This window comes from Rattus rattus, chromosome 2 (assembly GCF_011064425.1).
Source record: "Rattus rattus isolate New Zealand chromosome 2, Rrattus_CSIRO_v1, whole genome shotgun sequence".
NCBI lineage: Eukaryota > Metazoa > Chordata > Mammalia > Rodentia > Muridae > Rattus > Rattus rattus.
This window is the reverse complement of record NC_046155.1, coordinates 5,112,452-5,137,418: the sequence shown is the minus strand read 5'-3', so window position 1 is coordinate 5,137,418 and position 24,967 is coordinate 5,112,452. Positions and strand designations below refer to the sequence as shown.

The window sequence follows — 24,967 nt, the reverse complement described above, 5'->3', positions numbered from 1 at the left end:
CCAGGACCATCTGGAACAATTCAGACACCTGCCGCAGAAGGAATGAACGTTCTTGAATGTTCTCAGGTCAGTTGCTTTCAAATCTGCTGTGTTAACCACAGGGCTCATCAGGGCTCAGGACAGGAGCAGGTTGGGAGAAGAGCAGTCAGGAGAGGCCAGGGTTGTGTATTCAAATTTATTTTGATGAACGCTCAGCCACAGACTCCTGTGGGTGTGTATACATTCAGTTTTGTTTTTTTTAAAAAAATGGTTTCTGTAAAAGAATTTTTGGTAATTATCTAATTTTGGATACGGTAGCTATATACAAAACGTCATCGGAAACCACGTCACTGCACAGGAGAAGACAGAAGCATCAGATCTCATGATTTTAGCCAACAGTGAAAACCTTTGAAGCCCAAGACTTGGACCCCAGCTGCCAACTGCAGGACTGTCTGCCGCGCCCTCAGATGAGAGAAGGAGTTGCCTTTTCCAGCCTGGGCGAGGCCCTGCTGGCAACGATGCTGAGAGGCCTTGCACAGCTGGCTAGCACATCCAAAGAAGCTGGCCCACGAGGCTTGTTTTCGAAGCTATTACAATGGTAAGTGCTGAGGACCTCATATCCCCATGAGTGAAAATATAGGTGTGTTACCAAAATAGAAGCTTTTATTGAGAAAAATCTTTGGTAGTAACGATATTTTAATTTCCTCTCAGTATTTGGCTAACTAATGAAATAAACTCCTTCCACCTTGAGCTACAGAAAGAAAATCCCTCAAATCCATCACATTATTGATTTTTAGACAAAAACCAATAGATGGTCTAAAAGAGCAAAAAATGAGCCCACAGAGGCTCTGGGGCTTGGTGAAGCCCTCCAGCCTGTTTAAAGATGTCCTGCCCGTCACCACAGCCTGTCTCACAAGGAGGACATCAGCCTCATGTGAGGGGCCCTTGAGTGGCTGGTGTGGAGCCTGCCAGGGATGCCAAGGGCGCTGGTCAACTGGGGCCCCTGTACTCCTTGGTTACTGGAGCAGAATGTGAAGCCACCGTGTGTGTGTGTGTGTGTGTGTGTGTGTGTGTGTGTGTGCTCTGTGGGTGGCCAGGCCAGGCCTATTTCTGACCCTGGGTCTGAACTTCTGAGCTCCCAGAAGGAAAGACAGTGGAGTCTTCCAGCTTGTCCAACTAGAGCAGGTAACATCTTTAGAAATCTAAGTCGTTCATCCTTCTGCAAAATGTTAGCAGGTTCCTGGACACCATTCTGCATCTATCCCAGGGCATCCTTCAGACTAAGGATGCTGACTCTGGACCTTGGCTCCTTACCGATGCGGGGGGTCGGGGTGGGGGTCTCTGTGTTCCCCCATAGGTCTGTGGAACATGCCCTCACCCTGTTCATCCCCGTCACCAGCCATCCTTGGCATTGAATACTAAAGATAAAAACTTCCCTGCATAATGGCCTTGTGCAAAAATGAGAAGAAACAGAAAGAAGAAAGAAGACCGTTGTCACATCAGAGTGGCCCTCCACACATCCAGACGACACAAGAGCCACAAGCCCTGGTGGGGCTAGAAGTGCTGGCTCTGGAGGAAACCGAGTGGTCACTTGGTGATGGTCAGAAGCCTGCTGGCCTGCTGGCCTGCCATCATGGCTACAGCGCGCCCCCGTGGTACTCGTAGCTGGGGACTGGGCTGCTGTCACCTGCCTCTGGGTGGGCTGTGGGACTATGGTTGTTACAAGGCACATCCCTTGGCTTCTCCTTCTCCATCCATGTGTCCAGTAGCTGCTGCTTGCCCTGCTCCTCACGCATGAACAACTCCACCATGAGAACCTTCTCCTTGTGGATCTGCTGGCTGATGTCTTTGGGGATATCAGGGATCACCCAGTCCACAAAGTCACTCATGAACATCACCAGGTTCTGCAGGGAGAACAGTGATTGGGGGCAGGGCCGGAGGTGTCTGGGGAAAGCCTCCGCCTCTGCCCAGTGTCCACATCACCTGTGTACTCTACTTGCACACCCTCACCTACTTGTCTTACCCATGCACCCCACCTGTACACCCTCACCTGCTTACTCCCACTTATGCACCTGTGCACCCCACCTGCTTACTCCCACCTATGCACCTGTGCACCCCTGCTTACTCCCACCTATGCACCTGTGCACACCATCTGCTTACTCCCACCTATGCACCTGTGCACCCCACCCGCATGCTCCCACCTATGCACCTATTTACACATCCTCACCTGTATGCTCCACCTACACACTACCTCCTGTCTACCTGTTCCACGTAGCAATGCCCATCCCTTCACTCTCGGTCCCTGTGTATACCCCCATTTCTCTAGGTCTCAGTTTCCCAGAAGGTATAAACAGGACAAGGAGGTGCAGCCCCTGGAGACTTGGGGTTTTCCTTTTCCTTTGGGTAGCAGGGGATGAAGTCGGTTCTTATGCTCCACTGCCCTCTGTTGGCTTACTTGAGGAATTTGAACTAAGTTGCAAATGCTCTGAAAGACTGATTCTTGAGCGTTTGAGGTGCATTTGTTGACACCCGAGCAGGGGTAATTGGCTTTTGTTCAAAGGTGACGCTCCTAGCTGTGCTCCCAGTTCTGAACTGTGGCCCAGCTAGGAACCTCTTGCCTGTTTCCAGCTTGGCTATGGGGATCAGTGACCAGCCATTTAAGATGCTACAGGCTTGTTATGATCTGGTGGCTGGGGCAGTGTGTGCCTGCTGGGATGGGCAGAGCTGTCCTCAGTGCAAACCCTCTCCACTACAGCCCTGCCTGATGTGCTATTCCCTTAGCCTAGAGCAGCAGTTCTCAACCTATCGGTTGAGACTCCATTAGGGGTATGTGTGTCACATATCAGATATCCTGCATATTAGGTATTTACATTACAGTTCTAACAGTACCAAAATTACAGTTATGGAATAGCAATAAAGTAATGTTATAGTTGGGGGTTACCACAGCATGAGGAACGGTGTTAAAGGGCTGCCTGCAGCATTAGGAAGGTCGAGAACCACTGACCTAGAGCTCAGCAGCCCTAATCTGTACTGTGTAGTTTTCTGTCAGTTTAACAAAAACTACCGTCGTCTGGTAAGAGGGAACCTTAGATGAGAAAAGGCCTTCACCAAGCTGGTCTGTAGCAAGCCTGAAGGACATTTTCTTTGACTCATAAAAACTTTTTAAAGTTATTTCACTCAATGTATTTGAGTGTTTTTCTTGAGTACATGTCTGTGCAACTTGTGAGTGCCTGGTGTTTAGGGCGTCCAGGGGAGAGCATTGAATCTCCTGGGACTGAAGTTACAGATGGTTGTGAGCTGCCATGTGGCTGCTGGGAATCAAACCCAGGTCCCTTGAAGAAGAGTTTAACTGCTGAGCCACCTCTTTATCTGAGGCATTTTCTTGACAGATAACTGTGAAATGTAAAAGGGCCCAGCTCACCATCCCTGGGCAGGTGGTCCTGGTTATAGAAGAAATAAACCCAGCAAAACACGGGGGAGCAAGCCAGTAAGCAGCCCCCTCCATGCGCTCTGTGTCAGCTCTGGCCTCCAGGTTCCATCTTGACTCTCCACACAGACGATGTAACAAAGTCTTCCCCTAGTTGGTTTTGGTCATGGTATGGATCACAGCAACAGAGAAGGAACTAGGGCATTATGCTAACTAATCCTAGCCCAATGCCTCCTGTACCCATTTCAGTGAAAGGTGAATAGAAGGGTGCAGGCTCAGCGAGGGCATGTATGGAGCTTAGCAGGGAGGGCCTGGTCTTGGAGTTTGCCCGTTCTGAGTGTTCAGTCTTTCTGGCATAGACTTCCCTGATGCCAGAGGGATGGGCAGGGACATGGTCCAGGCAGCACACAGGGATCTCAGTAATTCCTCTCTGACCCTTCAATCACTCCGCGTGTGTATGTGTGTATGTGTGTGTGTGTGTGTGTGTGTGTGTGTGTGTGTGTGTGTGTAGTGTGTTGTGTGTATGAAGTCCAGCCCCTAGTAGGTGCTGCTCACTGGAGAGAGCTGCTGCCTCCAGTGTGAACTTGTCCCGGCCTGGCACAGAGACCCAGAGTGAGACAAGCAGGGACAGAGACTGGCTTCTCCTGCAAGTCTGCTCAATGGATCTTACAGCTCTCATCAGGTGACCCTTTCTTTGCCTCTTCTATGACATTCTCTTGGTCACTACTCAGGTTCAGGTGGGTCAGCGCCCTCCTCAGGGTCCCTGACGACATCTCCTGCCACGGTCAGCTCCTCCTTCCCATGTCAGTACTTCCCAACTGATGTCCCTCCACTTTTTGAAGACAGACATGCCTGACACACACAAACATACCTGGAAGACAATGACGAATGCCAGCCGGGCGGCCAGGACAGCCCAGAAGTCTTTGGAGATGTCATACTTGTGTTCTGACCACGGGGGCTCCCGGTAATCTTTATACCTGCAAAGGGTACGGGGAGTCACGGGCAGGTCAAGTGGATCTCGGGCTCTAGAGAGAAGCTTCAGGGCTGAGACAGGCTCTGTGGCTGCAGGGGTGGACTGCTCTCTGCCTAGAAATTCTCTCCATGTTGGATGGGCTGGTTAGAAGCCAGGGGCCTGGCACAGGACAGACACCGGGGACTTTGAACGATGTTAGAAGTGTTGAGACTCTGAGGACTCTTTGAGACAGAGTAGCTGCTGTCGTGTGTGTTATGAAATCGATTTGAACCTTTAGGGCCAGGGGTGGGTCGTCCTGATTTAAAGTGATGTGTTTGGTGTCACGTTAACAAAGGATGATAAATGTTTTTCTTTTAAATTTAATTATGTGTGTATGCCTGTCTATGAATGTGCACGCAGTGTTCTCAGAGGCTAGAAGGGAGCGGCAGATCACTCTGGAGCTGGCGTGACAGGTGGTTGTAAGCTGCCAGTTGTGGGTTTTAGAATCTGAACTCGGGTCTCTGGAAGAACAACAGCCAGTGCTCTTAGTCACTCAGCCCACATGATGGATCTTGAGCATCTACTTGACAAGATTTAGAATCACCGTGGAGGGCTGGGGAGATGACTTTAGTGATAAAGACGGTGTTACCAAACCTGACTACCTGAGTTTAAATCCTAGGACCCACAAGGTCAGGAGAGAGAACTGACTCCTGAGAGTTGCCCTCTGCCCTCCAAGTACACTGTGGTACATGCGTACCCATCTGCCAATCAACTAACCAACCCACCCACCCTCCCACCCACCCTCCCCTCACCCACCCAACAAACAAAAAGCAAACAAATGTAACAGAATCACCATGGACCTCAGGGTAGGTGCAAGGGTGTTTCCAGAGAGGTTTAACAAAGGTGGGAAGACCCACATGAATGAGGGCAGGGGTGGGGCCCTCCCATGTGGGCGGGGCGCTCCCATGTGGGCGGGGCGCTCCCATGTGGGCGGGGCACTCCATGTGCTGGGGTCCTGGGCCGAATACAAACGAAGACATCAAGCCTTCCTGGCTCTGTTTCCCAACTGTAGATATGATGTGGCCAGCTGCCTCACACCCCACTGCCTTGACTTCCCTCATGAGAGCCTGAACCCTCAAACTGTGAGCCAGAATGGACCCTCTCTTCCTTAAGTCACTCTTTGTCAGATATTCTGTCACGGCAACGAGATCCATAACTAATAGAATCCAATTCTCAAAGTCAGGCACAGGCCCTCTAGAGCAGCTGCTATGGCCCAGGCTGGTCACTGACGACTGATGCTGAGGAAGGGAACACAGGAGGAGGCACCTGGCCCTAGAAGCACAACCTTAATGCGCAGCTCACATTTACTGTCAACTTGCTGTGTGTCCCTGAGCACTTGCTTGGCCTCTCTGGGCCTCAGCCTGAGCATTCCCTCACTTGTTTGTGTCATAAGCATCTGCCCGACCCCATCCCAGAGGACACATAAACAAGAACACAGCAGATGGGGCCTTTTGTTCAAGGAGGGAGTTAGATAGGAGTCTCTAGGGCCTGTTTGCTGTGGAACTACCAGCTCCCCAGATGGGACTGGCTGGGGACAGCAGCAGGTGCTGAGCAGAGGCTGTACCATCTGACAGGAACAAGCAACCTGTCCTCCCAGTGTTACCACAAATGTCTGTTCCTCCTTTTCCTTCAAAACCTTGGGTCACTTGGAAAACTCCTATGCATCCCTGAAAGCCCTTTCTATGGCTCTTCAGTTACTATCTCCCACCAGCCATACTAATCTCTAGAAGACACTTTTCCTCTCTTACTTAGCTTTACTCATCAGCCCTCCTCCAGCCCCCATGGGAGAAGAGAATGTGTTCTCTCTTGGTGGCTGGGGCTGACCTGGGCCCTGCTTGCTTTAGCACAGAAATAAACAGGGGCCTGTAGGGGGCCCAGGTTCTAGCTACAGCTTCTGCTAAGCTCTGGGTTGGCTTGGGCTCCAGCTTTGGGAGGTGGCCATGTCTGGTGCATGTGGGAGCTCAAGGTACCTACAGATTGTGATTCAGGCGCGGGAAGTCTGGCTGGGACTTCAGCTGGGACCAGAGCCTGTGTTTTCACAAGGCCAAATCAGCAGGAACATAGGTGGGATCTTGGCCTTGTGTCCTTGGAGATTTGCTTCCCCAGCTTGGCTTGGAATCCTCGAGACCTGTTCTCCCTGCCTCTTACCCTCAGCACCGTCTCCACTCTGCCAGGAGTGTACAGAAACTCATGCGATATCTGTTTTCTGTTAGTGATGCTCCCTGAACTCTGCAGTGTGGGATGGTGCCCAGGGTGAAGGTGCTTTCAGTAATACTGGCTGCCCTGCAATGTGGCTGCCCAGTGTGAGGTTGGATTTTGAGGTAGTTCCCTGAGCTGTGTACCCTGACACCACTGAGTGGCAGGTCAGCTGCCCCTCCCCTCCCCTTTGCTCCCCAATACCCAGTTGCCTCCCTAGGGAGCTGTTATTGGTCTCCCTAAGAGTGACCAACACCACTGCTGGTGAGCACAGGGACCCAAGCTGACCCACAGCTCCATGAACAAAATTCTGTCTCTATAGGGAGCAAAAGCTACCAATACCAGAGGAAATCCACTCTGAATTTGGTCCTTTCCTTGGTTAGCAAGAGGTGGGGGTCTGAGCCTCTTTCTCCGGGCTGAGTACCCAGAGACCCTGGGGCAAACAGGGGGTGATCTGCAGAGATGCTAGGCAAGGGGGTTGGGAGGGAAACAACGTGCTTTGAGGTGACCTGTGTTTTCAATTCGGTCCCCTGGGCTGGGGATTTCTGTCTGGGGCTGTGTGCAGAGAGACGGCATTCAGACATGGAAATCATGCTGCATTGTCTCTTCTCAAAACCTGCCCTCTCAGCTTCCGCCTCAGCTTTTCTTTAAGGGGGCCTCTGAAGAAGACCCCAGGATAGCTGCTGCTCTATCCCCCAACACAAAAACCGTAGAAATGGTGCTTCTTTTCCTTTCCCCTCTCTTTTTCCTTGTAGTAGCCTGAGGCCAATTGAATAAATAAGTAAATAAGTTTATATTTATAACTTATTTACTCATATATAACAAATGTTAATACATTATAAATATAAACTTATTTATTTACTTATTGTGAGACGGGGTCTCATTAGCCTAGGTGCCTCAAACTCAGTATATATCCTGGACCTCCTGATTTCTCCTGCTTCTATCTCCTCAGCACTGGGGTGACTTGGGGCCCCACCTCTTAAGGGTGCCTCTCCTCGGCCAGCCTGAGGAGAGCCTCCCCTGTGAGAATCTCCAGAGATGACCCACACTCACACAGAGCCTGTGTTTAGGCATCACGCTGGCATCTAGGGAACGGATCCTGTGTAAAACCAGAGCTCTAGGCACAGTGAAGGCTCTCTGCCCCTCCCTGCCGGTCTGTCACGCCTTATTTATTTATTGTTAAAGACAGGGCCTCAGCTGGGCCGTGTGTTCCTTTGATCCCAGAAGTCTGGCTCTAAGTCCTGCAGTCTGGATTTAGACTTGGGACATAGAGGCAGACAGATCTCTGAGAATTTGGGGCTACCTGGACTCCATAGTGAGTTCCAGGCCAGCCAGGGGCTACATAGGGAGCTACAAACTTTGTCTGAAAAGAAGTATATGTGTGTGTGTGTGTGTGTGTGTGTGTGTGTGTGTGTGTGTGTATACACTTACTTTATGTATATGAATATTTGCATATGACATGAATGTCTACTGCCCATGGACACCAGAGGAGGGCTTCAGATCCCCTGTTGAAGGAGTTATAGATGATTATGAACCACTTGTAGGTTCTGGGAATCAAACACAGGTCCTCTGAAAGAACAAGTGCTATTAACTGCTAAGCCATCTCCCCAGCCTATGTTATTTGGAGAGAAGATCTGATGTAGCACAGGCCGCCCTCAATTTCTATGTAGCTGAGGAGGACCTTGAACTGCTGATCTTTCGTTTTCACCTCCCAGTATACTACATTTAAGACCTGGTCTCATGTAGTCCAGGTTGGATTCAAACTCAGCAATCCCCCTGCCTCAGGCTCCGAGTGTGGGGTTACAGGCATGTGCCACTCCTGTAGTCATTTTACAAATTACACGTCAGTACTCAATGAATCCTGCCCCTAAAGAAAGCCTTGCTCCTCCTTAGCCTTTCCCAGCTTTCTCTGCAAGGGGCTCCCTTCAGAGGGGGACATGAAGGCCATACCTGCAGATCTGAACCTCGTAGCCCAGGTCCAGTGGGTCATTGGGTGCTGTGCCATTCTGGAAGTCGCTGACATTGAAGGAGGAGAGCGTGTGGTTGACGAAGCCATGCATGGTCCCGTTTTGACTGTACATGTAGAGGTATACCAGGCGAGGGATGAAGTCAGACGTGAAGGAGATCACAAAGGCCTGCAGGGAAAAGGAGTGAGCGTGGATCCTGCATGAAGCAGGGCGGGGCTGCGTGGTGCGGGGCGGGGCAGGGCAGGGCAGGGGAGCCACATGAGTGAATGAGGGTCAGGAGGTTCCTGTCCTATTCTGTAGGTTGCAGGAGCCGGAACATCTATGGTGGTGGACCTTAAGCAGGGACTGCAGGGACAGTGGGCTGCCTTTCACAGGCTATGTGGCTCTGGGTGAGGCTTCCAACTTTCTGTCATCCTTCTGTTCTTGTTCAACTGGTTGACCATGCCCACTGAGCACAGACCTTACCTCCTGGGCTTGCTAGAGAAATTCAGGAGTCCAAAGAAGGAAGTTGTAAACTTTAAAGTTCCTGCCTACCTCTAAGGCAGAACTGTCTCTGCAGTGACTTCATGCAGGGGGCTGAAGCCCAGCAGCCACCGATGGTTCTGTAGCCTTGGCTATGTCACCTCCCTGTGCCTCAGCTAGCTGTAACATGGTCCTTGCCAGCCATATCTCCCCCAGCTGTGTGCAGAGTAATGGCTTGGTATGTGGCAAGAATACGGAGCATTAGAATATTCTGGGAGCTCCTAACATTGTTGCTGTTGTCCTCATGAAATGACTTATGTGTGTGCTGGCTTCACACAGGCTGTATTCTGGGGACCCTTCATTTTGGACCCTACTGTCGCTCTCCCAGAGTGAGGCACAGATATCAAGTTGTATTTCAGGCCTTCTCTGTTCCTTTAACAAGGGCCCTCAAAGCCTTCATTGGAGAAGTGGGTGGAGTTTGGAGACTCCTAGTAGCTCGAATATCATCCCCATGCCTGGTGGGGACTGGATTCTAGGTGCTCCTGCATTGGACGCCCTGGACCTATTACTGTTCTGGGAGCCACCCCTATGTCCCATGTGCACAGGGTCTGCATATGGGAGCTCAGTCAGTGGATGGAGAGGTGGAAGGTCACGGAGCACTGCTGTGGTGCCTACGCTTCTGAGCCAGCCTTGGACTTTGCTGCCTGTGAGGACCACAGTGGCCAAGGGCTATGTCGCTCCTGACCTGAGACCATTACCATGACCTGGGAAGATATGGCCATGGGCTAGGAAGAAAGATGGATTGTAATGCTGGGATTGATGGAGACAGGGGTCTTGCTTGTCTCTCCCTTCTCAGCTATACAAACAGGGTTTTTGTTTTTGTTTGTAGACAGGGTCTTATGTAGCCTAGGCTGGGCTTGAACTTTCTATGGGGCTGAGGATGACTTTGAACTTCAGATCCTTCCGTTCCCACCACCCCCTGCCTCCCCTAGTGCTGGAAGAACAGGTATGCTCCACCACGCAGGGTTTATTCAATGCTGGGGATGAGGCTTAGGACCCATGCATGCTATACAAGCACACTACCTACTGAGCCACAGCCCTAGTCTCCAAGGGAAGCTTCTGAAGAGAGACAGCCCTCCCAACAGCCTGGGTGGTCTCACTGCCCAGCCAGGGTCCCCACTTCCATCACTTACATTAATGATGACAGCCAGCTTCCCGACACCTCTGAGAATGTTATACCAGATGCCTAGAGGAGAAGCAGATGGGAGTGCCTGTGGTCAGGTGCATGGTTTGTGGTGCCCAGGCAGCGTCTGGGTGGTCCCCACCTTGCAGGCACTGGGGCAGCTAGAAGACCACCCCCAGCACTGCTGGGGAAGGCACAGAAGAAGCCTAGGGAATGCCAGTGCCCTTGGCTGTACTATGTTACTATGTCACCGTATGGGTTGTCTAGGAGCAACCGAATGGGTAAATGCCCAACATGGTGTCTATTAGACACCCTGGTCCCTAGTGACCCTGTACCTTCCCTATGAACCTGTCTGTAGGTGCTCAGTGCAGGAAGATCTCTCTCCTACACCCAGTGACTTGGCTTCAGCTCCAGTGCTTGAGCAGCCGTGGATAGGGCATCCTGACTGGTGAGCCTGGGATCTTGCCTCAGGGTTGGCTCATCAGCGTTTAGCCAACCACCTTGCCTGGATATGGGCTTCCTTCCACTACTACTTTCTCAGATGGGGAGAAGGTCTATACCTAGTGTGATGAGACCTTGCTCCTCAGCTGTCTTCCGCTAGAAAAGAGAAGGAACAAGACCCAGAAAGGAGGCAAGGGGCTGGTTGGGGCCTTAGGGTTGAGATTCCTACAGGGATCCCCTTGCCCTGCATGCCCCAGCCATGACTTCACCCATGAGATTGGTTATGCACCCAGGGGTCCTATCCTGGTGCACTCCATTAGGCCCAGAGCATGTCCCGTCTATATGTTACTCCCAGTACTGGCTCCCAGGTCTGACAGTCCTTCTCAGAAGTCACCCTGGGTGGATCTGACCACCTCTACCCTTGGGGAAATCACAGCAGGCATTTTGTTCCAGGTGCGGTAGATAGCTCAGTGCGACATGCCGGCTTCGCTATCTAGGAGCAGTGTGGCAGGTCCAAGCCCTCAGTTTTGAGCTTCACACTGGTGGCTCACAAGGCCAGGAAGTGATCACCCTGGGCATCCCAGCAGCCAAGGCCGTGTTACATTATGATTCAGTAATGTGCATGTGTTAGGTCTATTCTCCCGCCCCAGCCAGAGATGATTCCAGGTTAAAACGGTCTCCCTCACAGCGGTGAGACTACTGTGGTGATGGTGTCTCTGTCTCACTTCCTGCTAGCGGAAGTGTCAGGCAGGTAAGATCCTGCATGCTGAAAATCCTATAGGCACGAGGGAGCCAGCAAGGGCACTAGGAGGGGACGGTATACTGTTGGGTCATTGCAAATATATTTCAGTCACCAGTGCGAGTGCGTCTTGCCTGGTCTCTTATGCTTCAGGAGCTGAGAGCTGTTCTGTAGACTCAGAGCAGGCTGTGGTCTATACATTCCTGTGTCTCCTGAGTCTCAAATAGCATTTAGCCATTAGGTGTTTGTCGATGGGCTGCAGGAGTGTGCAAAGCCTTTTCAGAAACAAACAAACAAACAAACAAACAAGAGTTGAGGACACAGGTAGGCCAGTTGGCTGCACACTCCTAAAACCTGGTGGGCTGGTGAGATGGCCCAGCAGGTAAGCACTCCTTTTGCCCAGGCTTGATGACCAGAGTTGTATCTCCTGAACCATAGCGGGAGACAGAAGCCACTCTTATAAGACAGATTTCCTAGGGAGAAAGATAACTTATAAGACACTGTTCCTAGGGGACAGCTCCAGCTCCTGCAGGTTACCTGACTACGGCTCTTCCCTACATACAGGGAGTTCCTGATACCATCTCTTGGAGTCACCGGACACTTCCTGCTGCTTTAGCGCTTTGCTTTATTCCTTTTCCTTTCTTTTCTCTCTCCCTCCCTCCTTCCTTCCTTCCTTCCTTTCCTCACTCCTTCTCTCTCAGTCTCATGTGACCCAGACTACCTTCACTGTGAGCGGAGCCAAGGATGGTTTTGAACTCCCAATCTTTATGCTGGTACTTCCCAAATGCTAGGATTACAGATATGTGCCGTTACACCTCAGTTATGTGGTGGAGTCAACCCCAGGCCTTTGTGCATGGTAGCCAAGTACTCTACCTAGGCCAAAGCCCTAGTCAAGCAAACGTGTAGTTCAGGATGGCCTCCAACTTACTTCATCTTATTCAAAGTTTGCCCCTGCTGTGTTTCTCAGCTGGCAAAACTCACTTTGAAGCTTGTTTTATTAACTTAATATACGGATCTATTTTTGAGGCAGGATCTTACTATAGCCCAGGTTCTGGCCTGGATCTCATTATGTAGCTAGGGCTGACCTTTAACATGCAGCAATCCTCCTGCCTCATCCTTATGAGTATGCTTGGATTTACAAGCGTGGCTACGCTCGGCTATGCTCGATCTATAGATATGTTTTTATTTGAACATTTGTTTTCAGTTTTCCAGGGCATACATCAGGAATAGAATTGCTGGTTTTCTGCAAAGTACTTTAATCTCAGAACTCCAGTCAGAATGGGGGGGGGAGTTCTGCATTTCCTTTCTTCTTTGATTGTTTTAGGCAGGGTCTCACTGTGTCAGCTTTAGCTGACCTGGAACTCTCAGAGATCCACCTGCCTCTGTTTCCTGTTGGAATCAAAAGCATGGGCCAGAACAGCTGGCTACAGTCTACATTTACTGTATTTATTATTTTTGGAGACGGGCTCTCGAGTAGCTCAAGATACCTTGAACTTGAGATGGGAGAGCCCAGAATGACCTTGAATGTATGATCCTCTTGCTTCTATCTCCTGAGTGAAGGGATTAGGGGTGTGTGCCATTACATGTGGCTCCTTCCTCCTTCTTCCTCTCCTCTCCTCCTCTTCCACTCCACATAACTCTAAGCTTCACTTCTAATAGCTTGGCAAGGAAGCTGGACAGGCCAGGTGCTAATTAGAGTATGGCAGCCACTCACCTCAGTGCTGGGACCAGAGGCTAGGGCTTCTACATACAGCCTAGCACAGAGGGTCATTACTGCCTGAAAACCTGCATTCTGGGGTTCCCTACATGCATTGGCCCCCACCAACAGAGAATTCCTCCCAAGAGGCCATGTGATAAAGGCATCTGTAGTCAGGAGCACAGCTGCTACTAGCCAGGGTCTGTGGGGTTGCAGGCCACCGGCGCCACTGGGTCTCCTGTCCCCTGGGAACACTGTCCCAGAGGCTCTGCACGGATCACAGGAGGAAGACAAAAGCCCCTTTGAGCAAAAGGTTACAGCACAGGAGGCCACAACAAGCATGTGAAAGGCAGATCACGCCTCCAACCAACTGGGCAGGAACCAGGAAGCAGCCGCTGATCCGTGAGGCCTGGGAAAAAGCAAGGAGCCTGGAGGGAGAACTCTGAGGACACACCAGGAGCCCCATGGGGGTGGGGAGGACAGGGAAGCCAGGAGGCCACCCACGCTACCCTGTTCGAGTTGGTAGGCTTCTAGCTTTTTGGAGGACAGCCCTCTAGGGATAGCCAGCCTCTGCCCTGAAGCAGAATGCACCTAATAGTGGCATACACACCAGAAATTCTACTGGTGGCACTTTCACAAACTCAACAGGGGACAGTGTGGCCACATGCTTTTCTTCCTTTTCAGCTATGGGACAGTAAACTGAAGAGTCTCTAAAAATTACCTAGGAGAGCCCAAGTTCCCTTTGGGCCTCCAGCATTCAGTACAGGGTTTGCAAAGTTGACCCTCTATTCATTTAAGAGCCAAGGGGCTCTGGTTTTCTAGGTAGTGGAAATGAGACTCTGCCCAGGATTCTTGCAAGGTTTCTCCAAGGGCCCAACAAGTGGAATGTTCCAGGAGAATTTTGCTATAGACACACCTCTGAGTTTGTCTTAGAACAAGGTGTGGGTTCCCATTCTGCTGCTCAGTCGTGGCCCAGAGCTGGTTCTATATCAGCCCACTGGAGAATGACTTTTACATTTTAAGAACAGAGAGGAAACCGGCTGGATTTGGCCTTCTACTGAGAACAGTTGTACCCCAAAGCTGAGGTAAGCCAAGAGCTCCAAGGTCACCAGTCTAAGCCATACCTGGATGTGGCTTACCCTATGATCACAATGGGGCAGAATAGGGGACTCTGGGGACTGGGAGGGTCAGTTTGTCTAGAGAATTTCAGTGCTTTTAAAGTCTGTGGGCAGAATCCAGGCCCACTTGGGTGTCTGTTTCCATTGTCTGAGTTGCCTGGGTAGGAGGTGACATCAGGAAGTCATAGTGTCCAGGCAAAGCACAAGAACCTTGCACATGAATCCTGGCTCTGACCTCCTCCTTATCCAGCAACATGTTTTAGGCCACTCTCAAGGCTGGAGGCAGGAGCAGGGTATATGTTTCTACAGGCTTGTAGCAAAGATGTGAGTAAGGCTATAGAACCAAACAGCTGAAGTCACCTTAGTTGATGTGCTTGGCTGTGACCATGGCAATTCCATCCAGCTCAGTGTAAATGATCACAAGGTGACAGAGAAGCCCAGTCCTCCTTCTCTCAGAGGCAGCTGGAAGACTAGAGGATGTGCTCACCCCTGGCAAGGGCTAGCCATGCTGCCAGAAGTCAGTGGATGGCCCAGAGAACATCTATCCTGTCAGAGACACTAACTGAAGCAAGAGAGAACATGGAATGGAGTAGGATCTAAGGGTTCCCACAGGTGTGGCTGGTACTACCTAAGGTTTCCCCATGGAGTGACCTGGATGTGCAGGGAGTTGGGCAAGGTCTTAGAAAGGCCAATGCCACCCCTAATAGTCTTGCAAACTCCTGCCTGTATCACAGAACCTAACCCAGAGATCCCTTATCACTAGAGGAACTCTAATCTATATGTGTAGGTGGCCAATAGCTTCCCTCACATGATTCAGTCTACACAGTGATGCACTTCTCCCTGAAACTGGATGAACGGATAGTGGGTCTCACTTTAGGATAAGGAGGACACCAGCCTTACTGGCTCCAGCTGAGGTATGCATGGCATCTGGAGCTCTGTGAACTCCATCTTCCCCACCCTCTACTCTTCCTGGAAACACTCAGTGTCTCTCCTTAACTGTCTCTGATGATGGGACGCTCACTACCAGGGGGACGCATGCTCTTCCTTTGATGCCATGGACTACTGCAGTGTCATGTACCCCACTCTCCACCCCCTGTTCTCCATGTACAGCACAGGCAGGACACTCAGGCTTCACAGTCCTACACTGAGTTTCATCCCAGCCTTGAACTTATTGGTAAGGCATCAGTGACAATACTTCCTTGGCAATGGGAGGTATCCCTCCAAAAAACATTTCTTTTAAGGTTTTAGAGAGAGAGAGAGAGAGAGAGAGAGAGAGAGAGAGAGAGAGAGAGAGAGAGAGAGAGAGAGAGAGAGTGTGTGTGTGTGTGTGTGTGTGTGTGTGTGTGAGTGTGTGTGATTTTTATTTTTTCTAACTCAGTTGCGTTGCTCTGGAACATGAACTTTGTAGATGACAATGTCATGTCACAATACCACAAGACTATTGGATATGCTTGGGCGTGGATGGCTGAGACAGGCAGACAGGCTGACAAATAGTCCCACATGTCATTGGTAGCTGACACATCTTGGAGGGTGGGGGACCAGTGGGACACACTCAAGATTTTGCACCACTTGGGAAGCTGCTGGGAAAGCCCTGGTAGGGAACGCAGGCCTGGAGCCCACTAGCTTCTCAAGAGCAGCAGCCCCCTGCCCACGTGCTCTGAGCCCATCTCCCAGCTCCCTTACCGATGTCTTTGGCTCTGATGGCTACTGGTCTCCGTAGCTCGGTGACAAACTTTTTGGCATCCAGGCGGATCTCAATGATGTTGTTCAGCAGGGCGAAGAGTGGGGCCAGAGGGAAGGACGCAACGAACAGGGTGACGAAGCCGAACTGAATGACTGCAGGAGAACATGGAGGGTCAGCAGTGCAGCCGTGCTGCGCCCCGCACCCCCCGAGGGGCACCCTGCACACCGTCAGCAACGCAGCTGTAAGGTGCCCTACCCCTAGTGTGATTCAGACCAGGGCTGCCTGGTACCCTGCCTCAAAGGAGCCCACTTTGCATGGGTCTGCTTACAAGTACATGGGGCCTCTTGGGAGAGAGCCACTACCATCTTGGACAATGTCCAGGTCTAGGGAACTGAAGACAGAAATCACTGTATTTGGAATTCGACATGGCTGGCCTTGAACTTGTGACAGTCCTCCCGCCCCAGCTTCCCAAGTCTAGCACTGTGCCATCATGTCTGGATTATCTATTTATTGTGTGTCTGTGCATGTATGTGCACACGTGCATGGGTGTGCATGTGTGCATGGAGACCAGAAGACATTGTAAATGCACCCTCCCTCCCCCCCTCTCTCTCTCTCTCTCTCTCTCTCTCTCTCTCTCTCTCTCTCTCTCTCTCCCTCCCTCCCTCCCTCCCTCCCTCCCTCTCCTCCTCCCCTCCCTTCCTTCCTCCCTCCCTCCTTCCCTTTAAGTAGATGCTCTCACTGGGACTTGAGGCTCATGGCAGACTGAATGCCCAGGGAGCCCTAGGGATCTTCCTGTTTCTACCTCCTCAGTGCTGGGATTACAAGTACACCATCACCCTTGGCTTTTTATAAGGGTTCTGGGAACTGAATTCACGTCTTTATGTTTGCACAGAAAGCACTTCACGTACAGAGGCATCTGGCCAGCTCTACACTGTATAATTTTTATACTCATCTATAAATGCGCTCTGGTCGTGTTCACCCTGCTGTGACTCCTGAGGTAACGGGCATGCTTGTGGTTCACAGGTGCAATCTTACGAAATCTCTTCCCATAGCACAGAGCGAGCGCATGGCCTGGCCCATCCCTGTGCCCAAATCTCCCTAGGGTCAGGAAGGCCTGCTCCCATTACTGTGTCTCAAGAGCCCTTTCTTTCCTCTTCCATCAGGCTTAGGAGAGTAGGAGGACATCCGTCTTTCCAGACTGTCCCAGCCTTCTGTCCCCAGGCTTCACGCTGTTCACCACACCCCTGGGCTTCTTCAGCCCTAGAAGCTGAAGTCGACTCCAGTTGAAACAGGTCAGGAAAAGGTCACCAGAGGGACAAGAGTCGGAGAGCTGGTCCAGGAGCTGTATGGCAGGACCTGGTCCAAGGGTGCTCCCTGCCAGGGGGTAAACAAGGAAGCTGCAGAATGTCACCCTGTGCTCAGATGGCTGAGTATGGCCTTTGTTAGCAGGTGAGCAGGGTAGAAGGCTGTGGGAACTGTCTCCCAGATGTCTTGGTGAGCTCTCTTTGGCTCTAAAGTATGGGGCAGTGGGATGGGATGCCTCTGCTGAGAAATGGAGGTGGTGTGTGTGTGTGTGTGTGTGTGTGTGTGTGTGTGTGTGTGTGTGTGTGTGTGTGTATGTGTGTGGGGTGTGTGTGTGGTGTGTGTGTGTGTGTGTGCGTGTGCGTGTGCGTGTGTGTGTGTGTGTGGTGGTTATAATGAACCAGGACCAGCCATGCGCCATAACTGCTGAGGCTCAGACTCAAAGTTGCTGTAGATGGGCTTTTCCATTAAAAAAAATTATTTTTGATACAGGATCTCATGTAGCCCAGGTTGGCCTCCAGTTTACTATAGAGTCAAACATGACCTTGACCTTCTGATGGTCCTGTCTCCACTTCTTAAGTGCTGGGATGGCAGTACAGGCCCGCACTACCATTCCTGGTTTATGCTGGGACTGAACCCAGGGTCTTGTACATGCTAGGGGGGATGCATGCTCTACCAAAGGAGCTATAGGTGTAGCCTTGGATTTTCCACTTTGGAGTGATGTCACTGCCTCATCCATCATGAAGGAGATGAGAAAGAGAAAATGGAGGAAAAGTGGGAGGGAAGGATTCTGGAGCTCAAGCTGGTGTGGGATATCCTCCCATCCATATCTGTGAGCTCCCGTGCCAGCCTTAGATTTTAGAAGGAGAAGATGGCAGCCGATGTGACAGAGGGAGAGAGCCAGGCGAGAAGTGCACCCTGGTGCTGGGCTGGGCTGGGTTACTGGACATATAACAGACCTTTATCCCTGAGATCTCCTTATCCCTAAGCCCTGAAGGATCATGGGAGCCTCAGGTGAGAGTTCAGTAGTGAGATAATTGACCGTGTTTCAGTCAACTACAGGACACTTCTCTGTGGTATCTTCTTTCCCCAAGCCTCCTTAGAGAGTGGAGGCCCAACTTTAGGGGCAGGGGGACCAGTGCCCAGATTCTACTGGCCCTGGGTATGAACAGGGGAAGAAAGGAGCCTGGAGTCTTGTTTTCTCCTCAGCCCCATAATCTCCTGAATCTTGAGGTAAGGTGATTCCGGTTGGGAGCAACCAGGCTGGAACCACATGAATCAACACAGAGAGTGGCTAGGAGGTGTTTTGGGAGCAGATGCTCTGACCACTGTGATGCAGCCTGGAGGTGACCTGCTCATCACTGCCCCGAAGCCAAAGCTGAGGAGTGATGCGGCCACATACCAGGCATGCCTTGCTTTTCAGCACTGTGGATAACACAAGACTGTAAAACAGTCCCTCCCCTGTCAGGACCTGGGGCAAGCCTGATACTGCATGTTGCGCCTGAGACTTCCTGTCTGTGTTCACTCATCCATACATTCAGTGACCATGCACTGAGCATCTGCTGTATACTCAAACATGCACTGAGTGTCTGCTGTATACTTGGGCCCATTTTAGGGCTGGGGGGACAGCAGTCAAGAGTGGGAAGGAGAGGTCTTATCTCCACAGGGCTTCCATCCTTCTGTGAGACAGACAGAAAAGAAAGGAAGGGTAACTTATGGATTTAAAATGGGGCCAGAGGAGGAGCTGGGTCCTAGGCATGGGGACAGACTAACTTTTTTAGCCACTGTGGTCAGAGAAAACTTATATTGAGGGGCTCTCAGAGTCTTGAAGGAGGAAAAAGGATCCATGCAGGTATTTGGGGGGAACATTCCACCAGAGGTACCATAAAGGCAAAGGCCCCATAGTAAGCCCGAGCTGTATGCTTACAGAAGAATGTGGGGTTCAGTGTGAGCACAGCATAGGGGCTGGATGGACAGAAGGGAGCCTGGGAGGTCCCAGGGCAGCACAAGCTTCACAGGCTACACCTGGCTTTTCCCATCTCCCAGCATCCTTCCATGCAGGGTCCACTGGCTGTTAATGAGGCTTACCCAGGCGTTCCTAAGAGTACTGGCTTCATGCTGGGGTCACAGCAAGCCAAGGGGGAGTCAAGAAGAAGAGAGGTGTCACAGACCCAAAGAAGGACTCTAAAGGGGTGTGGCTATGGTACCCCAAGTGCCATGAGCCTCTAATGGAGCTGGTATTGCTGTTGAGGGAAGGAGAAGGAGAAGGAATTGTTGCTCAGCCTTTGTGTGTCACACTGTGTGGCAGGTGACCATGTGTTGGTCATCCTCTGAGCCTTTGGAAGAGGAGTTTGGAAGAAAAGGGGTGGTGTTTATAGCCCTGAGGAGGAACAGAACCTAGAGCCAAGAATCTAGGCCAGGTATCTCCCGCTCCTGTCTCTGCCTGACACTGATAAAAGGGTGAGGAACACTAGGGGTCAGGTCATGGCCAGCCCAGCCCAGTCCTTTCCCTATTTTTTTTTTTTCTTTTCTTTTTTTTCCAGAGCTGGGGACCGAACCCAGGGCCTTGTGCTTCCTAGGCAAGCGCTCTACCACTGAGCTAAATCCCCAACCCCCCTTTCCCTATTTTTAAACTGGTAGTCTGTTTCCTCCCTCCCTCCCCACACCTCTGTGTGTGTGTGTGTGTGTGTGTGTGTGTGTGTGTGTGTGTGCACCGCAGGTATGTGTGAAGGTCAGAGGTCAGCTTGTGTCATTCCTCAGGTATGGTCCATTTTAGTTTTTTGGCACCCTTTGGCACCCATCTCTTACCGGCTTGGCCCTCATCAAGCAGGCTAGGCTGGCTGACTAGTGAGGCCCAAGGATCCTCCTGTCTGTCTGCCTCCTCCATGCTGGGATTACAAGCACACATTACCATTCCTTCTTTAAAAATGTGGGTTCAGGGTTTGAACTTAAATTCTAGAGCTCACGAGGTAATTTACTAACTGAGCCATCTCCCTAGATCAGTTTCCTTTTTTTGTTTGTTTTGTTTTTTGAGACTGGGTCTCACTATGTAGCCCAGGCTGGCCTCACACGCTAAAGCCTCCTGCCTCAGCCTCCAAATTCTGGGATCACAGGCAGGCCACTATGCCCAGATCTATCGTCATTTTCCGATCTGCATTCCCCCAGGCCTGAGCCCACCGCCCTGGCCGGGATACCACTCACTCATTTCCATGTACTCGGGCGTGAGGCCGGCGAAGGGTTCGAGGTTGAAGTCCACCTCATAGCGCTGCTTCCGCTTTACGTACTCCTCGCGGTCCGAGGGGCTCTGCCTGCGCAGCTTCAGGTAGCGGATGAACTTTTTCATCTTCCTGCAGGGGGCGCTGTGTCAGTAGGCGGCCAGGCGTGGGGGCTGCACTCACCGACCACACCTCTGAGTTACACTGCCCTGTCTGCTCTAAGCCTGAACCACTGGTTAGTGTCCAGAAAGAGGCATCTTCTTTTATTGTTGTTTTGAATCAGGGTCTCACTATTAGACCAGGCTGGCCTCAAACTCACAGAGATCGACCTTTCTCTTCTTCCCTCATACTGTGCTACCATGCCTGGCTCGATGCCTTCCTGGTTGGAAGGGAATGGATAGCTCTGGCCTTCTCCCAAACAGCTCTGTTGGTTTCTTGAGATGTTGAAAGGCAGAGAGAGTGAGAGGCCACCTATCTCGTGCAAGGCGCCTGGAGGGAACCAGTAAGTGTGGGCTGAGCTATAGCCCTGGGGCCTCTTCTTAGACCTTCTCACTAAGGTCCTAGCTCCAGGGAACCTGCACCTCTGAGGAGCAAGGTGAGGGGATTAACCCCTGGCTAGACACTCCACCACTCAGGAGCCAGCATGCAGCCAGGCTGTGTGGCACCCTGAAGGTGGGACTCCATGTCTCCTTGTCTACGATGGGGTGACTTTTGCTCCATGTCCCCTCACCATCTTTCTCACCTCCTGGTTTCTGATGTCTCCTATCCTCAAAGAGGCTGATGCCTCACCTGTCATAGAGGCTACTTCTAGAGTCCACCCAAGTCCTCCCCTCCCCCCCACTTCACTATGTCCCTGCTGGTGGCAGGTACCACTCACGGGATGCCGATCTCGAAGAGATTGTTCTGGATTAGCTGCTTGCCCAGCATGATGATGCTCAGCTGGATACAGAGCTCCATGAGGCAGCCACCTGGGGCACACTGTGGGACAGAGGGCCAGTTAGATCTAGTCCGGCTCTGGATAGGGAGAGGCTGGCCCTCAACTTGTGGGGTGACTCATGGCCTCTTAAAAGTTAGGTTCAGGGCTAGGGAGATGGTGGGTGGGTAAGAGCACCTGCTGGACAAGCATGAGTATCCGAGCCTGAATGCCGAGCCAAGTGTGGCTGCATGTTAGCTCAGCAGTGGGGTGGGGTCACAGGCAAGAGGACACCAAGGTCTCTCTGCACAGTCATCCTAGCTGTAATCGTGAGCTTCCCAGTGAGAGACCCTATCACAAGGGTTTAGGAGGAAAGTGGGAGAGGAAGACAGCTGCCATTCTCCCTAGCCACCTCAAATGCACATATCTGCACATGCGTGTGTGCATGTGTGCACACACACACACACATACACACACACACATGAGCACAAGCACACATAAGAGTGCATAAAGGAGCACTCGTGCAGGTGTGCAAGGTGTGCAAGCATGCATGCACATGCACACACTGGGGGGTGGTTCACATCCACATCTTCTGAAACCTTGAGAATAAGACCTTATTTTGGGAAGAAGTCACTGCCCTGCTTCAGTGACCAGTGTCCTTGGGAGAACATAAAGATCGAGAGGGAGACAGCTGGAGTGATGCAGAGAGGGCCACCGAGAAGCCAGGCATGCTGGTATACACCTATAATCGCAGCACTGTAGAAGTGGAGGTAGGAGGATCCAGAATTCAAAGTCAAGCTCAGCTATGTTAGTTCAAAGTCAAGCTAGGCTGTGTTAGACCTTGTCTCAAAAAAAAAAAAAAAAAAAAAAAAAAAAAGAAGGAATAGGGTGGTATTGGCTCAAACAGTGAAGCGTTTGCCTCACAAGCATAAGAGGATGCCATGCAAGAGGCAAAGAACACTCTACAGGCTTTCTGTAAACCCTACCCTGAGGAAGCCCTGGGGTACCTGGGCCCATGGTCAGATGAGCGAAGTAGGTACCCTCCACTCCTCCACTACTGGGTTGTCCTGGGCCTGGCATTCATCCCTTTGTGCCTCATTCCACTGTTTCCTTCTCAGGAAGCCCCAGTATCCTCTCTAGTGTCGTGTGCGTGTGTGTGTGTGTGTGTGTGTGTGTGTGATATGCATGTGTAACATGTACATGTACATGTATGTGTGTGGAGGGCAGAGGTCAGTTATTCCTCAGGAGCCATGCCACTTGTTTTATTTTATTTTTTACATTTTTATTTTATCCATATGAGTATTTTGCTTGCACGTGTGTCTTGTGTACCACGTATGTGCCTGGTGCCCATGGAAGCCAAAAAAAAAAAAAAAAAGGGCGTCAGATGCCCCAGCACTGGAGTGATAGATAGCACAGTGCAGGTGCTAGGAATCAAACCTGAGTCTTCTGCAGGAGAAGCAACAACCCTTAACCACTGAGTAGTCTCTCCAGCCTGGCCTTTTGCACAGGTGCTGGGACCAGACTCAGGTCCTCAGGCCTGTACAGAAAACGCTGCCCCATCTCTCCAGCCTCACTCCCTGTTTTCTGATAAGCTGAGCTTTCACGTGGGCTGGAAATGGTGACTGGGTAGCTGGAGACCTGAGCCACTGACAGCCCCAGATGCAAGGCCAGAAGCCAAATGTTCCCAGCACTAGGTCTGAGGACGGAGGAGTGGATGCTGCCATGCTAGAGTTAGAGAGAATGCAGCTGAGGTCTGTGCTTTCTTCTGAATTTACTTTAACCAGAGAGGGAAATGGTCAAATGGAAAGTGGCCCAAAGGAAGCTAACTGGGAGAGAGGGGGGAGCAAGGGGTGGATATGGTCAAGATATGTTACATATATGTGAGAGCATGCGATGAGTCCCGTTATGTGTAATTTATGTGGATTGATCAAAGCAGGCCAGGTGTCATGGCTGTGAGTAAAGGTGCTTGTCACTAAGCATCAAGACCGAGTTCAGCCCTGGAGAACCATGAGGTGGAAGGAGAGAACCGTCTCCTGCCAACTTGTCCTCTGGCCTCCACACATGTGCTGCAGCATGCACACGTATACACATACAACAGATAAGTAAACGCAGTAAAAAATAAGATTAAAAGGAGGCTGGAGAGGTGACTGCACCACTCCGAGCATATTAAACGTTCTTGCAAAGGAGCTGGGTTCCCGTTGGCTCATAACCAGCTGTAAGTCCAGTTCCAGGGGATCTGATGCCTTCTGGTCTCTGCAGAAACCTAGACACGTGTCCAGACTGTTCATAGACTTAAGAAGGCACACATATATACACATAACTAATTAAGAAATCAACAAATTGGGATGGAGAGATGGCTCAGAGGGTAAGAGCACTGACTGCCCTTCCAGAGGTCTTGAGTTCAATTTCCAGCAACCACATGGTGGCTCACAACCATCTGTAATGGGATCTGATGCTCTCTTTTGGTGTGTCTGAAGACAGTAACAATGTATACATAAAATAAATAAATAAACCTTTAAAAAAAAAAGAAATCAACAAATCCTTGTAAAATGAAAAACACAAATGTTTGAACCAAAAAAGTATCAACAAAGGGGTTGGGGATTTAGCTCAGTGGTAGAGCGCTTTGCCTAGCAAGCACAAGGCCCTGGGTTGGTCCCCAGTCCAAAAAAAAAAAAAAAAAAAGAAAAAAAAAGTATCAACAAAAAACTAGGCAGGACTCCTCTCCATCTTTCCCCCTCCTTTTCTTCTTTCCTTGGAAATCTGGAATCTTGCTGTGTGGCTCAGGCTGGTCTCAGTCAAGATGGTGGGTGTGGACTGTCATGCTCAGCTAACTTTTCCCCACTGAGATCCTGGACTGTGTAAATGGAGAACATGACCAAGCACGAGCATCCATGGCTCTATGTGTCTGTGGCCATGTGATGCGACCAGCTGCGTCAAGCCCTGTTGCTTTGACTTCACTGCCGTGATACACTGCACCCTAGAGCTGTGAGCTGAAGTCAACCCTTTCTCCCTTAAGTTGCTTTTGTCAGGGTGAGTTAACCACAGTGACAGGGAAAGAGACTACGGCATTACAAATCTATGTGGATGTGTGAAATGTAAGGACGCATTCCCCCTGTGGTGCAGAAGCCCAGAGGACAGGAAGCTAAGCAGAAGGCTGCTGGGAAGGGGGCTGATGTGTTACCTCCTCCATCCGGAAAGAGCGGAAGATATAAACGTAGTCGCCAGGCCGACCAACAAACCTGGGAGAATTGGGATAGTGGTTAGGGAGGAGCTGGACTCAGCCCCCAGGAGCTTCCACCCAAAGGGCCTGTGTTTCTGTGGATCTCTAGTCAGAGCCACCAGGATTTTAAATGGGCTCCCTTCTTTCCCAGCTGGTCCCCAGTACACACACCCCTGTGCCACCCGGCCACTGAGGGGACTATCAGAGTTTGCAGTCTTGGCTGATGTCTGGGGTCTATTGCCAAAGATCCCCACAGCCTGGGGTCTGTATCACCAGGAAACCCCTATGCTCTGTTGACCCAGCTAAAGCCAGCCCTCCCCAGAGCATGATGGGCTGTGGAAGCTGCACTTCCTGTTTTCCCTGGGCTGTGGGGGCCTCCCACCATCAAGAGGGACAAGGTAGGACAGAGCCTT

The 24,967-nt window shown here is 51.1% G+C and overlaps 1 protein-coding gene across 2 annotated transcripts in view; it reads right to left on the bottom strand.

Moving 5' to 3' along the window:
• Positions 1-161: 161 nt before the first annotated feature.
• Positions 162-24,967, bottom strand: part of Ano1 (anoctamin 1) — a 90,391-nt gene continuing 65,585 nt past the window's right edge. For both annotated transcript variants that reach the window (XM_032891316.1, XM_032891317.1), the window contains exons 19-26: positions 24,516-24,573; positions 21,299-21,399; positions 20,408-20,553; positions 15,904-16,056; positions 10,237-10,289; positions 8,565-8,749; positions 4,278-4,383; positions 162-1,883 (exon numbers count right to left, since the gene is read on the bottom strand). In XM_032891316.1, the coding sequence (XP_032747207.1) occupies positions 1,617-1,883; positions 4,278-4,383; positions 8,565-8,749; positions 10,237-10,289; positions 15,904-16,056; positions 20,408-20,553; positions 21,299-21,399; positions 24,516-24,573 (1,069 nt within the window). In that variant the 3' untranslated portion in view covers positions 162-1,616. The remainder of the gene's footprint in view (positions 1,884-4,277; positions 4,384-8,564; positions 8,750-10,236; positions 10,290-15,903; positions 16,057-20,407; positions 20,554-21,298; positions 21,400-24,515; positions 24,574-24,967) is intronic.